At 37.2% G+C, this 14,033-nt stretch overlaps 1 protein-coding gene across 3 annotated transcripts in view; it reads left to right on the forward strand.

Moving 5' to 3' along the window:
• Positions 1–14,033, forward strand: part of Asap (ArfGAP domain of ASAP) — a 673,774-nt gene that overhangs the window by 133,234 nt on the left and 526,507 nt on the right. For all 3 annotated transcript variants that reach the window (XM_090375988.1, XM_090375990.1, XM_090375989.1), the window contains exon 10: positions 12,655–12,817. In XM_090375988.1, coding sequence (XP_090232114.1) covers positions 12,655–12,817 — 163 coding nt within the window. The remainder of the gene's footprint in view (positions 1–12,654; positions 12,818–14,033) is intronic.

Genomic DNA, 14,033 nt, shown 5'->3' on the forward strand with positions numbered 1-14,033 from the left:
TGCCATAGGGTTCTGTGTTACCTGATAACTTATATGCATCCCATACATTTTTTCGTCTCTGTCACGGACCTCATTAATTCATCTGACATCCATTTATGCCTGAACCTTCAACAGTATTTCTTAATTGGAATGAAAAGCCTAGTAGCCTCCAAGATTAATCCCTGAAGGCTTTCCCATTTAGAATTTAAAGTTGGTGACATCATCAGTTGATCCTACTGTAGAGATTTTAAAAACTGTCTGAGACCCCTGTAGTCACCTTTACGAAAGCAAAAGCCCTTCCCTTTAGCCTTGATGGTAGTTACATCTTTAAGTAATTCCAATGTCAGTACACTGTGATCACCTTCACCCAGTGTTTATCTGCAAATGCTTAATGTATGAATAGTCACTGCTGATAATCAGATCAAGAGTATTACTCCCTCTGGTTGCCTTTCGAACATGTTGCTGTAGAAAACACTCATCCAATAAATCCAAAAAAGTCTTGCTATTGTGTGAGTGACCAATCCAGAAGTTCCAGTCAATATCTAGAAAGTTAAAATCACTCATTATAAGACATTCTGATTTACTGGCCTACTTTATTTCTCTGCACAATTCCTCATTATACTCAGCAGATTCATTAGGCCTATAACACACACCTACTCTCATTTTTCATTTCCTAGTGCTTATGTCACACCATATAGACTCAACATTGCATTGTTCATCAACATCAATTGGATGCACTTCCTTAGATTTTATGTTTTTCTTAACTAACAGCATAACTCCTCCTCCTCCCTTCCTGGCCTGTCTATCTTTTCTGTACACATTGTACTCCACAAATTCCAGTTGTACATTCCTTATATCCATGTGACACCACATCTCTGATATCCCAACAATATCTGCTTTTGATGTCTTGATTAGCACTTCAAGCTCATCAAATTTATTAACTATACTCCTAGCATTGGTGTACATGCAAGTATACATGCACCTGTTTCTACTCTTAGTTACCCTAAAACAGCCCATGTATTTACTTGTTCCACTATGATTCCCAGCAGTTTTGGAAATCTCCATTGCCTTGCTTTCCACACTGCTGCTCATTCTAATAGCAGCAGTTCAAGAATCACTTTTGCCTCTGCCTGCGGCAACTGTTAACCTCTTAGTCTGTGTATCCCCACCCACAAGCTAGCAGTTTTCTGACCCACCATGCACTGCCTCGATAGCATCAGCAGATATTCTTGCACCCTTTCTATTTAACTGTACCCCATTCCTGTAGAAGCAGTCTCTCTTGTCAACAAGCACAGACCAGGCTGAAAAAATTTTACCACTCGAGCCTCGCACAATGTTTACAAGGCCGAATTGATTGACAAGGCTCTCATCATATACTCCCTGCTATCATGTTTGGGCAGAATTGCATACACTTTCACATTCAGCCCTAACTCGGAACTTTTTTTCAAGATTGACCTGTACTTGTTGAGTAAATCTGCATATCTCTTACTCTTAATGTCATTAGTTCTAACATGTGCAACAAATCACCTTTTGTTCCCTTAAAAGATGATATCTGCTCTACAACTTCATCAACTTTTGCCCTGGCAGACATACCCTGGTCCTGTTCCACCTATCCTTCTTGCATAGTATATTCCCCATCTCTCTTATTTTATTTTGTTAATATAATTAATTGTTAATATAATATAATTTTATTTTGTAAATATAATTATTGCTGCAATTTTGTCTAGATGATCCTGCAATGCATCTTTAACCAGTGACTCCATTATTTTACCCGGAACAGAAGTTAAACTAACTGGTGTGTAATTACTCTTGTCATCCTTTGATCCCCTTTGTGAATTGGGGATACATTTGCACGTTTCCAATCTGTGGGGACTTCCCGAGTCCAAGGATGCTCTCATAATTTTGGCTAAGGATTTCCTTAGTTCCTTTGATGTTTCCTTTCATATAACTGGGTAGATCCCATCCACCCCTGGTGCCTTTCTTATGTTAACTTCAACAGTTTCTCCTCCACTTTGCTCTCAGTTATTACAAAATCATTAAGCATCGTGGTACAATTTGATAACCTTCTGCCATTTTCAAATGTTAATCATTCCTCATGTGTGAATATAGATGCAAAATACTCATTCAGTTTGTTTGATATCTGAGCAGGATCTTCAACAGTTAAACCAGCGATATCAAGTGGACCAATCTGATTCATACCCTTCCTTTTAGAGTTTGTATAAGTTAAGAAATCTTTGCTGTTTTTCTTAGCATCTGTTGCCAAAGATTTCTCGTAATTGCCTTCACTTTCCTAGTCTCCTTGATTACAGACTAGCTTATATCTGCCATAGGCTTCTGTGTCTCCTGATAATTGATATGCATCCCATGCATTTTTCTTCTCTACCACGACTCTCATTAGTTCATTTGACAACCATTTAGGCCTAAACCTTGAACAGTAGTTCTTAATAGGTATGAAAAGTCTAGTAGCTTCCATGATTAATTCCTTGAATGCTTGATGCTTGGCATCTGCTTTGTCGCTGTTTTCAAGGAAGAATTAAAAGCTATCCTAAATTGAGAAGTGGCATTATATGTGCAGTGTGGTTATAAAGTCCTTGTGCAACTTTAAAGTTTAATAACTTTGAGTGTACACATGAAAGAAGCACACTGTAAATGGCATATAAAAACTGAAATTTTAAAGTAGCACAAGTTTGATTTTTTAACCTTCAACATAACTGCCATCATTTATGATACATTTTTCAAAGTGATTTTCCAGCTCGTTGAAAATATTCCTCAGTTGCTGCTTAGTAATTTCATGAATTACATTTGTGATCCTGACCTTAAGTTCATCCAAAGAATATGGTTTTTGTTGAGTACACAACAGATTTAGCATGACCCCGTAAAAAGTAGTCCTGTAGGGGTCAGATCAGGCAAATGAGGTAGCCGAGCAGTTGGACTAACTCTGCTGATCCACTTGTCTGGGAAGACGTCATTCAAAAACTGTTGCCCATTCTTAGCATAGTAGCAGGGTGCACTGTCTTTCTGAAAGAAGATGCTGTCTGAAAGATTTAATTGTCGTAGTTCTGGGTTGAGGAAATTCTGCAGCATTTTAAGATGACATTCACCATTGACTGTTGCTTCTATAAAAAAAGAAAAGGACTGATAATGCATGACTTCCTTAGGGTGCACCAGACATTGATTTTTTTTGGGAGTCACTTTCATGTTGCCAGGCTTCTGGAGGTGATTCTCTTCCCTAAATGTGGCAATTGTAGCAGTTGACTTTGCCACTAATGTGGAAGGTGGCCTCATCAGAAAATGTCAACTCATCAAGAAAATCATGGGAGTCTATTTTTGATTTCATCTCTTGACAGAAATCTAATCTAGCTTGGTAGTTTTCTTCCTGTAACATTTGTGGACTCCTTTCAGATGCTTCCTGGACTGTGGTCACAGTCTCTTCACTGATTCATAGCCTTGCAGATCATGATTTGTCATTCACGGACCAGTTTCTCTAAACTTTTTCATCCAATTGTTAATTGAGTTCCTATGTGTTACATTTTTCTAATAATGAGCAGTGAATCTTTTTCTCGCAGATATTATGGATTTCAATTCTTCGAGCCATAACACATATTTGATATTTTATTCTACTATCAGCATTTTAAATCAGTTGAGGGATCTGAAAATAAATAAAAATTAACTCAAAATTAGCAACACTAATACATAAAAAGCTTTAAGAATTCACCTTTTATATGCCATTTACAGCATGCTTCAATATATGTGTACATCCAAGGTTCTTAAAGTTTAAAGTTGCACAAGGACTTTATAACCACCCTGTATATACACTGAGTGGACAGAAATCTTGGGATACCTACCTAGTAATGGGTAGACCCACCTTTTGCCTGCACAAGGGCAGTCACAAGGTGAGGCATTGAGTTCACTAGTTCAAGAAAGTGTTCCAGAGGTATTTCCATCCATGTTTGCTGCACTGTTGTCCATAATTCGCAAAGATGCTCCACAGGGTTCATGTTCGGTGAATGGGGAGGCCATTCCGTGGGGGTAAAATCTGCAGAATGCTCTTTGAACCATGTTGTAATCACAACGGCTCTGTGGGGAGGTGTATTGTCCTGCTGGAAGAGTCCATTGCTCTGTAGGTGCACGATGACTGTGAAGGGATGCAGATGGTCTGCAAGAATGGACACGTAACCTCGACCATTCAGAGATGCATCTAGATGTACCAGAGGTCCCAACATGTGCCAGTTAAACATGCCCAATACCATTACTGACCGTCCACCTGCCTGATCAATTAATTGTTGACATGATGGGTGCATACCTTCTTGCTGTTTCTACCAGATATGCACCCTCCCGTCCACTCAAAATAACTGGAAACGGGACTCATCGGACCTTGAGGCCCATCTCCAATCATCCAAGGCCCAGTGCCGATGTTCTTTCGCCCAGGTGAGGTGCAGAATTCTGTGTCGCTGTGTTAGCAATGGGAGCTGGTGGGTCAGCAGCTCCCATAACCTATTGTGGCTAATGATTGCCTGATGGTCTTGATGGAGACGTTTCTGGCACCTTCCTCGTTGAAGTCTGAGGGGATTTCCAGTTAGCTGAAACAATGCAAGACAGTCGTCGATGGCCACTTTCATCCACCACCTTTTCCATCCACAGCGCTATCCACATTGGGATGTTATTCCGGAAATGGCATATTCCCTATACACTCTTGATACTGTTGAACGGGGATAGTGCAATTTCTGTACCACCTCCGCGATACAGTGACCCATGCATCGGGCACCCTCTATCATCCCTCTTTCAAAGTTGGCTAACTCACAATGTTTATCCATGCTAACATCAAATTACTTGAATGCATTGTACATATATACCTGCCGAGTGGTGCATTCGTCCACTAGTAAGAGGAGTGACAGCATTGCGTTGCTGAGGAACCAGGTATCCCATGAATTCTGTCATTTTATTGTGTATATATATATATATATATATTTCCCAAGGGCTCATATCTTGCCTTGCGAATATGGGCTTGGCACACCCAGGGTCCTGAATCAAGAATGGTACTGCATGGTCTTGTTAGATAAACATGATAAACATGCTATCGAGGCAGTGTTAGGTGGGTCGGAAAACTGCTAGCTTGGGGGGAGACAAAGACCAATAGATTGACAGTAGCCACTGGCAGAGGTGAAAGAGATTCTTGCACTGCTTCTATTAGAATGAGCAGAAGCCTGAAAAACAAGATGCATGGTATTTCAGAGACTGCTGGGAGCCATTGCGGTACAAGTAAACACATGGGTTGTGTTAGGGTAGCTAAGAATAGAAACAGGTGCAGGTATACTTGCGTGTACACCAATGCTAGGAGTTTAGTAAATAAATTGATGAATTTGAGGTATTGCTCAAAACATCAAAGGCAGATATTGTTGGGATATCAGAGACGTGGTGTCACACAGATATAAGGGATGCAGAACTGCAATTTGGGGAGTACAACGTCTACAGAAAGGATAGACAGGATAGGAAGGGGGGAGGGGTTATGCTATTAGTTAAGAAACACATAAAAACCAAGGAAGTGAAGCCAGTCGACATCGCTGGACAGTGCAGTGTTGAGTCAGTTTGGTGTGACATAAGCATTGGGAGATCAAAATTGAGAGTAGGAGTGTGCTATAGGCCTAATGACTCTGATGAGTATAATAAGGAACTGTACAGGGAAATAGAGTGGGCCAGTAAATCAGAGAGTCTTATAATGGGAGATTTTAATTTCCCAGATATTGACTGGAATTTGGGGGCTGGTTACTCACACACTAGCAGGTCTTTTGTGGATTTATTAGATGATTGTTTTCTACATCAGCATGTTCAGGAGGCAACTACAGGGAGTAATACTCTTGATTTGATTATCAGCAGTGATTCTTCATGCATTAAGAATCTGCAGATAAATGAACCACTAGGTGGCAGTGATCACAGTGTGCTGAAGTGGGATTTACTCAAAGAGGTAACTACCATTAGGGGCAAAGGGAAGGGTTATTGCTTCCGTAAAGGCGACTACGATGGACTGAGACAGTATTTAAATTCTATACAGTGGGACCAACTGATGGTTGTTACCAACAGCAAATTCAAAATGGGAAGCATTCAAAGAACTTATCTTGGAAGCTACTAGGCTTTACATACCAACTAAGAAATATTGTTCAAGGTTTAGGCCAAAATGGATGTCAGATGAACTAATGAGGCATATGGCAGAGAAGAAAAATGCATGGGATACTTACAAATTAACACATGACACAGAAGCCTATGATAGATACAAGTTGATATGCAACCAAGTTACAAAGGAGGTTAGGCAGGCGAAGGCAGATTACGAGAAATCCTTGGCAAGGGATGCAAAGAAAAACAGCAAAGAGTTCTTTACTTATGTAAACTCTAGAAGGAAGGGGATGAATCAGATTGGTCCACTTGATATTGATGGGTCAACTGTTGATGATCCTGCTCAGGTAGCTAACAAACTAAATGAATATTTTGCATCGACATTCACACATGAGGAGTTATTCAGCAAGGGGAATGCCAGAGGTGTATTCAACTCTAGCAGTAAGCTACGGAATCTTGAAATAACTGGGAGTAAAGTGGAGGAGAAACTGTTGAAGATAAACACAAGAAAGGCACCCGGGTGGATGGGATCTATCCAGTTATATTAAAGGAGGCAGCAAAGTAAGTAAGCAAACCCTTAGCCATAATTATGAGAGCTTCCTTGGACTCAGGGGAGGTACCCATAGACTGGAAATGTGCAAATGTGACCCCAATTCACAAAGGAGGATCAAAGGCTGACACAAGTAATTATAGACCTGTGAGCTTAACTTCTGTTCCAGGAAAATTAATGGAGGCACTGGTTAAAGAAGCACTGCAGGATCATTTAGACAAGACTTCAGTTATAGCTCAGACACAGCATGGTTTTGTTAAGGGGAAGTCTTGCCTGACCAACTTGATTGGATACTATGATGCAGTCACAAAAGAACTGGATGCAGGGAATAACTTTGATATTATATACTTGGATCTTAGAAAGGCTTTTGATACTGTTGCACATGGAAGACTACTACACAAATTGGAGCAGTGTGACATTGGAGGCAAATTGCTGCTATGGATAAAGGGGTGGTTGAGGGGGAGAAGACAGAGAGTGGTAATCAATGGACACTGCTCATCGTGGACTGATGTTATTAGTGGAGTCCCTCAGGGCTCAGTGTTGGGTCCATTATTGTTTTCTGTATTTATAAATGATATTGATGATGGTATATCAAGCTTAATGTCCAAGTTTGCAGACGATACAAAGGCTGGCAGGGTTGTCAAGGACACTACTGACACTATGCTGCTGCAACAGGATCTGGAAAGGTTGAGCAGATGGGCTGAGAGGTGGCAAATGAAGTTTAACATTGACAAATGTAAAGTACTACACATGGGAAACAGCAACCCCAGAGCAACGTATCAACTCTGTGGTACTACACTGACAGTGGTAGAGAATGAAAGGGACTTGGGGGTGGTTGTGCAGGCAGATATGAAGTTCTCTGAGCAGTGCAGACGGGCTGCAAGAGTAGCTCATGGAGTATTGTCAATGATATACAGGAATTTTTCCAGCAGTGATAAGGAGGTGATTATTCCATTGTATAAGGCAATGGTCAGGCCACACCTAGAGTACTGTATACAGGTCTGGAGGCCTCATTTCAAGAAGGATGTAGAGCTGCTGGAATGAGTACAGAGAAGGGCAACAAGATTAGTGAATGGAACAAAGGGGTGCTCTTACGAAGAAAGGCTTAAGTTTTGCAAATTACAGTGTCTGGAGACTAGGCACCAGCGAGGTGATCTGATAGAGGTGTATAAAGCCTTGAATGGATTAAGCATGCTCAAATGCTGATGGGATTCTTCCTCTAGCTCAGAAAAATCACCTGAGAGGGCATAAATTCAAATTGAGGAAAGACAGATGTAGGATAGATGTGCGGAAATTTGCCTTTAGCCAGCGGGTGGTTGGTTGGTGGAACAGACTTCCATCCCTTGTGGTGGAGGTTGATAGCCTAAATAAGTTTAAGGCTCAGCTGGACAGGTATTTTGAACGAACAGAGGGGTGAAGTGGAAGTGGGTTTTTTTTTTTTTTTGGCTGATGCTGCATAAGCTTGCTTTCTTGCATCAAATGCCTCTACTAATGCTAATGCTAACATAGTGCGTGACCATGCTTAAACAGAAGCTTGTTCTACAGAAGCTGAATAAATATCACTAGGAGGAAAATAATTTTAATGTATAGAAAGATAATATATATATATATATATATATGTATAGCGGAGATGAGGGAAAGCCCTGGTGCCGTTAGACCTCACATTTACATTTCACATATAAACATATGTGAAATATGGGATAAAAATGTAGACAAAATATAGAAATAGTGAATTAGCAAAATAGAAAAAAAAGTATCATCAACATTATATCAGTCTGTAAAACATATATTACAGTATTTATTGAACTGACTACTAAGGGAATCATATGACTAACGAAATTTAATAAAAATATGGAATATAGCTATTCAGAGTAAAAATATACCTATAGGACCATAGGGCCAAGTATTTAGGTAACCTAAGTTGGAGTTCATTGTTATACCTTGTAATTAAACACATAAATTATAATAAAATACAATAAAATAATACAATAATAAAAATAAAATGATGTTGAAGCAAATTACTGATAAAAGGATACATTTGAATGGAACGTTGACGAGGGCTACCTCCACTCAATACATCCTATCAATAATTAGTTAAGGCTATCTGTTTCGGTTTGCCATTTGCCAGTTTCTCTAGGTTCAGATATTCTAAAATTATAAATTCCAGTACCCTGATTCAAATACTATATATATATATATATATATATATATATATATATATATATATATATATATTTTTTTTTTTTTTTTTTTTTTGAGTTAAGTTGTAATGTATAATATGAAATGAAAGCCAATAAAATAGCTACTCAAGAAAAACCAAAAACCTATACGGGTGCTAAACGTAGCCTGGAAAAAATACAGTCATCGCGCTAGCTTACTGCTAAATTGGAATGTATCAACGAAAATACCTTTTATATTTATGGCCCTCTATCTCATTAATTTTTAACTATCATTTGGACAAGTTATGCTGGACGATGACTACAGAAATGGATAGCTCGTTAATTATGGTTGATACATTGAAAGGGTTAGCCCTTAAAAAAGTCCCTTTCAATGTATCTGATCGCCTATAATTAACTTTTTATTTGTACATTTGTATTACTTATTTTATGTTATTTTTGGCATATATGTATTTTTTCCAGGCTACGTTTAGCACCCATATAGGTTTTTGGTTTTTCTTGAGTAGCTATTTTACTAGCTTTCATTTCATATTATACATTACAACTTAACTCAAATAATATACAGATGGATATAATGTTTAATCGTTTTGGATGGCATTAATCAGATCTGTGACGAAATAATATTACAGATTAGAAATAATATTATAAAATAGATAAAAATTAACTATCCTATTTTCTTTTTACATACTTGGATATATATATATATATATATATATTGGAATTATGTCAAATGACGTTTAGATTTAAATATTAAATGCCGTAAATATTGGCTCCAGCGTTAATGATATTGTCTATGGACAATTAGACATTATACGTGCATGGGTTGTATATGTACTTAACTTATTTATACATTATTATTTTTAAATTATGGTACTACTTGGGAGCATCAGGTTTGTAGTGACTCCAACCAACCTGTTAGTTATAAATCTAGCCCTAGTATGGATAGCCTTATATATAAAATATAAGATAAATATATAAACAACAAAATTAATGAAATTTTGAAGAAAGTTAGAGAAATTGGCAAAACGTTAGTGAAAGTTAATGAAAATTAACATTCTTCCTCGTGGCCATACTTCTGCTACTCCTCAGGGGCTTTGATCAGACATATAGCCATACTAGAGGAATGTATTATACATACCCATTTCTGTAATCTCTATACCAGTTTTGCGAGGTTAATTACTTGGTGGATAATTTGGAATTATAAGAGTAATCTTATTGAATATATGTACTTAATTTTAAATAAACAAAGTGGATTCCATATATTACAGCAAACTGTGATAGGAGATTCAAAACCCTACGGATGTGTAACAGATTGAAATATCATAGTATCTCACCTCCATGTCCTGTGGTAGTCAGTCTGAAAATGTTCAATTCCCCACCAAAGTTTAGATTTTATATATGTGTGTGTGTGTGTGGTACAGTTTATTGCGCACACGTACCCGATTTTATCCATGGCATGATAGTTAACCTTGTCATAGGCAAAATCTCATGCTTTGCATTCCTGAGTCTGGGCTGATGTTGATTGTAATTTAAAGCTTGGTGTATTGTTGTGGGAAGCTGATACAGTATGATATCTAACCAGGTTAAAAATGATAGATATAAATGGTAATAATTGTCATGGTGGTTATTAAAATAAAATGGGAAAAGATGGGATGATAGTTATTAAATTAAAATTAAACGTGTTATCCGTAGGGTATGGACTGGCAACGCTTTTCTAAGGCATGATAGTCCTGTATGTGCCTTTGGGGATAACTATTTACAAATATATACAGCCTCTTTCATTGTGAATATTAACCGTGTGGTTCCATCTTGTGAATATATCTCGATTTAGCAGATGCTTTTTGATTAGACCGGGGTTCGAGCCCATCACCACCAAATATGGAGGATGCAAAAATGTCAGGGAATGACCACCACATATTCACGGAGCAATATGGCCTTAGTTGCTAATGCTCCTAAAATCCAAATAACCAACCAATATCTCGATTTAGTGGAAATGCAATATACCTGTATGGTGATGATGACCTGTGTATTTACATTCCTGGTGTTAATAAATCTGCTAGTGGGGAATTTTGTTTTTGGACATCCAGGTACCGTGTGGATAGGTGTCGAGCCACATCTATGTGCAATTAACCTGGGGTTCAGAAGGGGACCAATTTATTAAACAAAAAATCAAAAGCCTACAAAACAAGTTTCGTTATCACCAATATAGACAAAGCTAATAACAACTTCAGCATCATTTGTAAGAGATTCTATATAGACACCCTAAAGCAGGAATTGGACCACAGTGACACAAGTTCATCAGCCCCACCCTTAACATAATCACTAAAAAACTAAGGAATTACACAAGAAAATTAAATTAGAAATGGACAACACCCCATATCCATACATTTACTGGATTCCCAAATTCCACAAAGACCCTACAGGGAAAAGGTTCATCACATCATTCACAAACAGCTACAACAAAATGTCTAGCAAAATAATGGAATCCAAATTAAATATAATAACCAGCAATCTCACAAAAACACAAAAGTCATCTCCAATAACAGGCAGTACATTGAATATATTAGAAACTACCAAATTAACAATGTATACACATATGACTTCAAAAACTTGTTCACTAGCATATCTCATGACAATTTGATAAAAGTACTATCTGAATATTACATAGAATATCAAGATAAACTAGGATGTAAAAGCCAGTACTGGATAGACCTTATCAACCTTAATGTGAAAAACAACTACATACAGATGGTTAATAGCATCTATTGCAAATAAGAGGTGTGGCTATGAGTTCAAGCAGTTCATGCTCCATAGCCAACCTCTATTTGCACTTTTATGAAAATAAATTTAAAGAAGACATTGCACACTACAGGTACATTGACGATGTACTGGTCATGAACCATACAGATTTCAACAACATGGCTAAAAATATCTATCCCAAAGAATTGACTATAGATAGAACCAACACAGAAACAATCTACAAGCCACATACCTAAACAGTCAAATCACAATAACAAACGACTTTGTATACACCAAACACTACGATAAAAGAGACCAGTTTGGCTTCCCAGCAATTAAACTAACTAACTGGGAAACTAAATTAGCCAAAAATATATATGGAAACGATATCAGAAACCAAACAAACAGAATTATACACATATGGAATAGCCCAGAAAGCATTATAGCAGCTTTAATAAAACTGAAAAATACCCTCATCAAAAACAAAATACCTGACAATTACATCAGACACCATATAAACGCAGCCGCACAAGCTAAATTCATACAGCAACCAACTAGCATCAGTCCTAATAGTATCATAGAAAAAATCTTTTCCATGGAACATAAACGCTCTAATTAGAGCTATAAATTGGCCCCCTTCTGAACCTCAGGTTAATTGCGCATAGATGTGTCTCAACACCTATCTACATGGTACCTAGATGTCCAAAAACAAAATTCCCCACTAGCAGATTTATTAACAGCAGGAATATAAATACACAGGTCATCATCACCATACAGGTATATTGCATTTCCACTAAATCGAGATATATTGCACTGATGTATATTGTTCATTTGTATTGAACTGAAAATGTGTAAATTTAAGGTGCATAAATCAAGAAGCGACTGTATTATTTTATCTGAGAATTGGTTTTACTCCTTGTTGTAACAGGCTTGTTAATGAATGATGCTTTTGCTTATCATATGCATTCACAGTAGAATAAAAAAATTAGTTATTTCTGCTGAGTAATTTTTTCTTAACTTAATATTTCAAATTATAATAAAAAGCAACATATATCAATAAAAATGTTTTCTTAATTGTTGTTTTCTTTTTTTGTTTATTAGCTATTTCCAAGATGGACTGAAAACAATTGAGCACTTTAGTGGTTATATAACAGAGTTAGCAACTAAATTGCAGAAAATTCGACAGAAACAAGATGAGGAAAGGAAAAAACTTATTGAGCTGCGGAATACACTTCGCAGTTCTCCATCATTGGATGGTAGAGAGGTAATATACAAGATTTATCTTTAGCATCATAGGGTGATCATTTAAATTGTAGAATGGCAGTGCTGCCATATAACTGCTCAAGTTTTGGTGAACTGTTGGTTGGTGGCAGGAGAGTGTACATTGAAGAGGTCATTGACATCATTACTGACTCTGACATGTCTGGTAGTTGCAAGGAGCCTTAAGTTATATGTTGTAAGTGCAGACTATTTTCTGAGCTCTATTGTTGTGTTGTTTCAGTATCATAATGACTGATTGATCCATGTCACTAATCACTATGTAACTAAATATTCTATTTATGTCTCTCAAACTGCGTTAGCATTTCTGTACATTCTTTTACTTGGTTTTGTTTCTGGTCAGATGTCAAATAGTGTGTAATCCAGCGAGCACAGATTTGTGATGTTTTAAGGTGCTCCAATATTTGTGAGTGCATTACCATAGGAGATTGACATTCTGCTGTTTAGCTGATTGTGATTCTCCGGTCTTCATGCAGAATTTCCTGGGCATTTGCAGTTTTTTCTAGAATGGTGGAACTCCTCAGCTGTTTAAGCCACAAGTTGTCAACTACTGATTCTCAACTATCTTTAATTTACCTGCATTGCTTGAAAATCGTAGTTTTCTTTAAACCCTTTTCTCTAAACCACTGATGTTTCTTTCACAATCTCTGTAGCACTTATACTATGTTGAACACAATAGCATATAACAGAATGTTGCCTAGTCTTCAGATCTTCCAATTTTCACACTCTTAAAGTGGTTCATACTTATAGCATGTAACTTTTGAACTACCAGATAACATGTCAGATAGTGCAGTTATATCAATGTCTTCTTAGATATACACTTCCTGCCATCTACTGGCAGTGTGACAAAAGATGTTATACGGTGTCACTGCCATTCTGTGAATAAAATGACCAGTTTGTGTATAACAAAATGTGAAACAAAAATAACATTCACCCTCACAACTGGATAATTTAAATTTAGATTTTCACTGGCTCTGAAATCCCTTGAATTTAAGTGGACATGTTGTAGGAGTGAATTTAGGAAAAAACAACTGAATTTATAATTTCTTCTCAAGTTTGATTTTCATGTCTAATGTTAATCCTTCCCTTTGTTAATGGGAAGGTTCATATAAATTACTGTAATTTTAACATCATAGTAATATGCTTTGTTCCATTTAGGAACTGTATATACCTTTAAGCTTTGCTTTTTCTTAAAAGTAACA

Source organism: Mastigoproctus giganteus, chromosome 6, assembly GCF_048544385.1.
Source record: "Mastigoproctus giganteus isolate SK-2022 chromosome 6, ASM4854438v1, whole genome shotgun sequence".
NCBI classification, from domain to species: Eukaryota; Metazoa; Arthropoda; class Arachnida; order Uropygi; family Thelyphonidae; genus Mastigoproctus; species Mastigoproctus giganteus.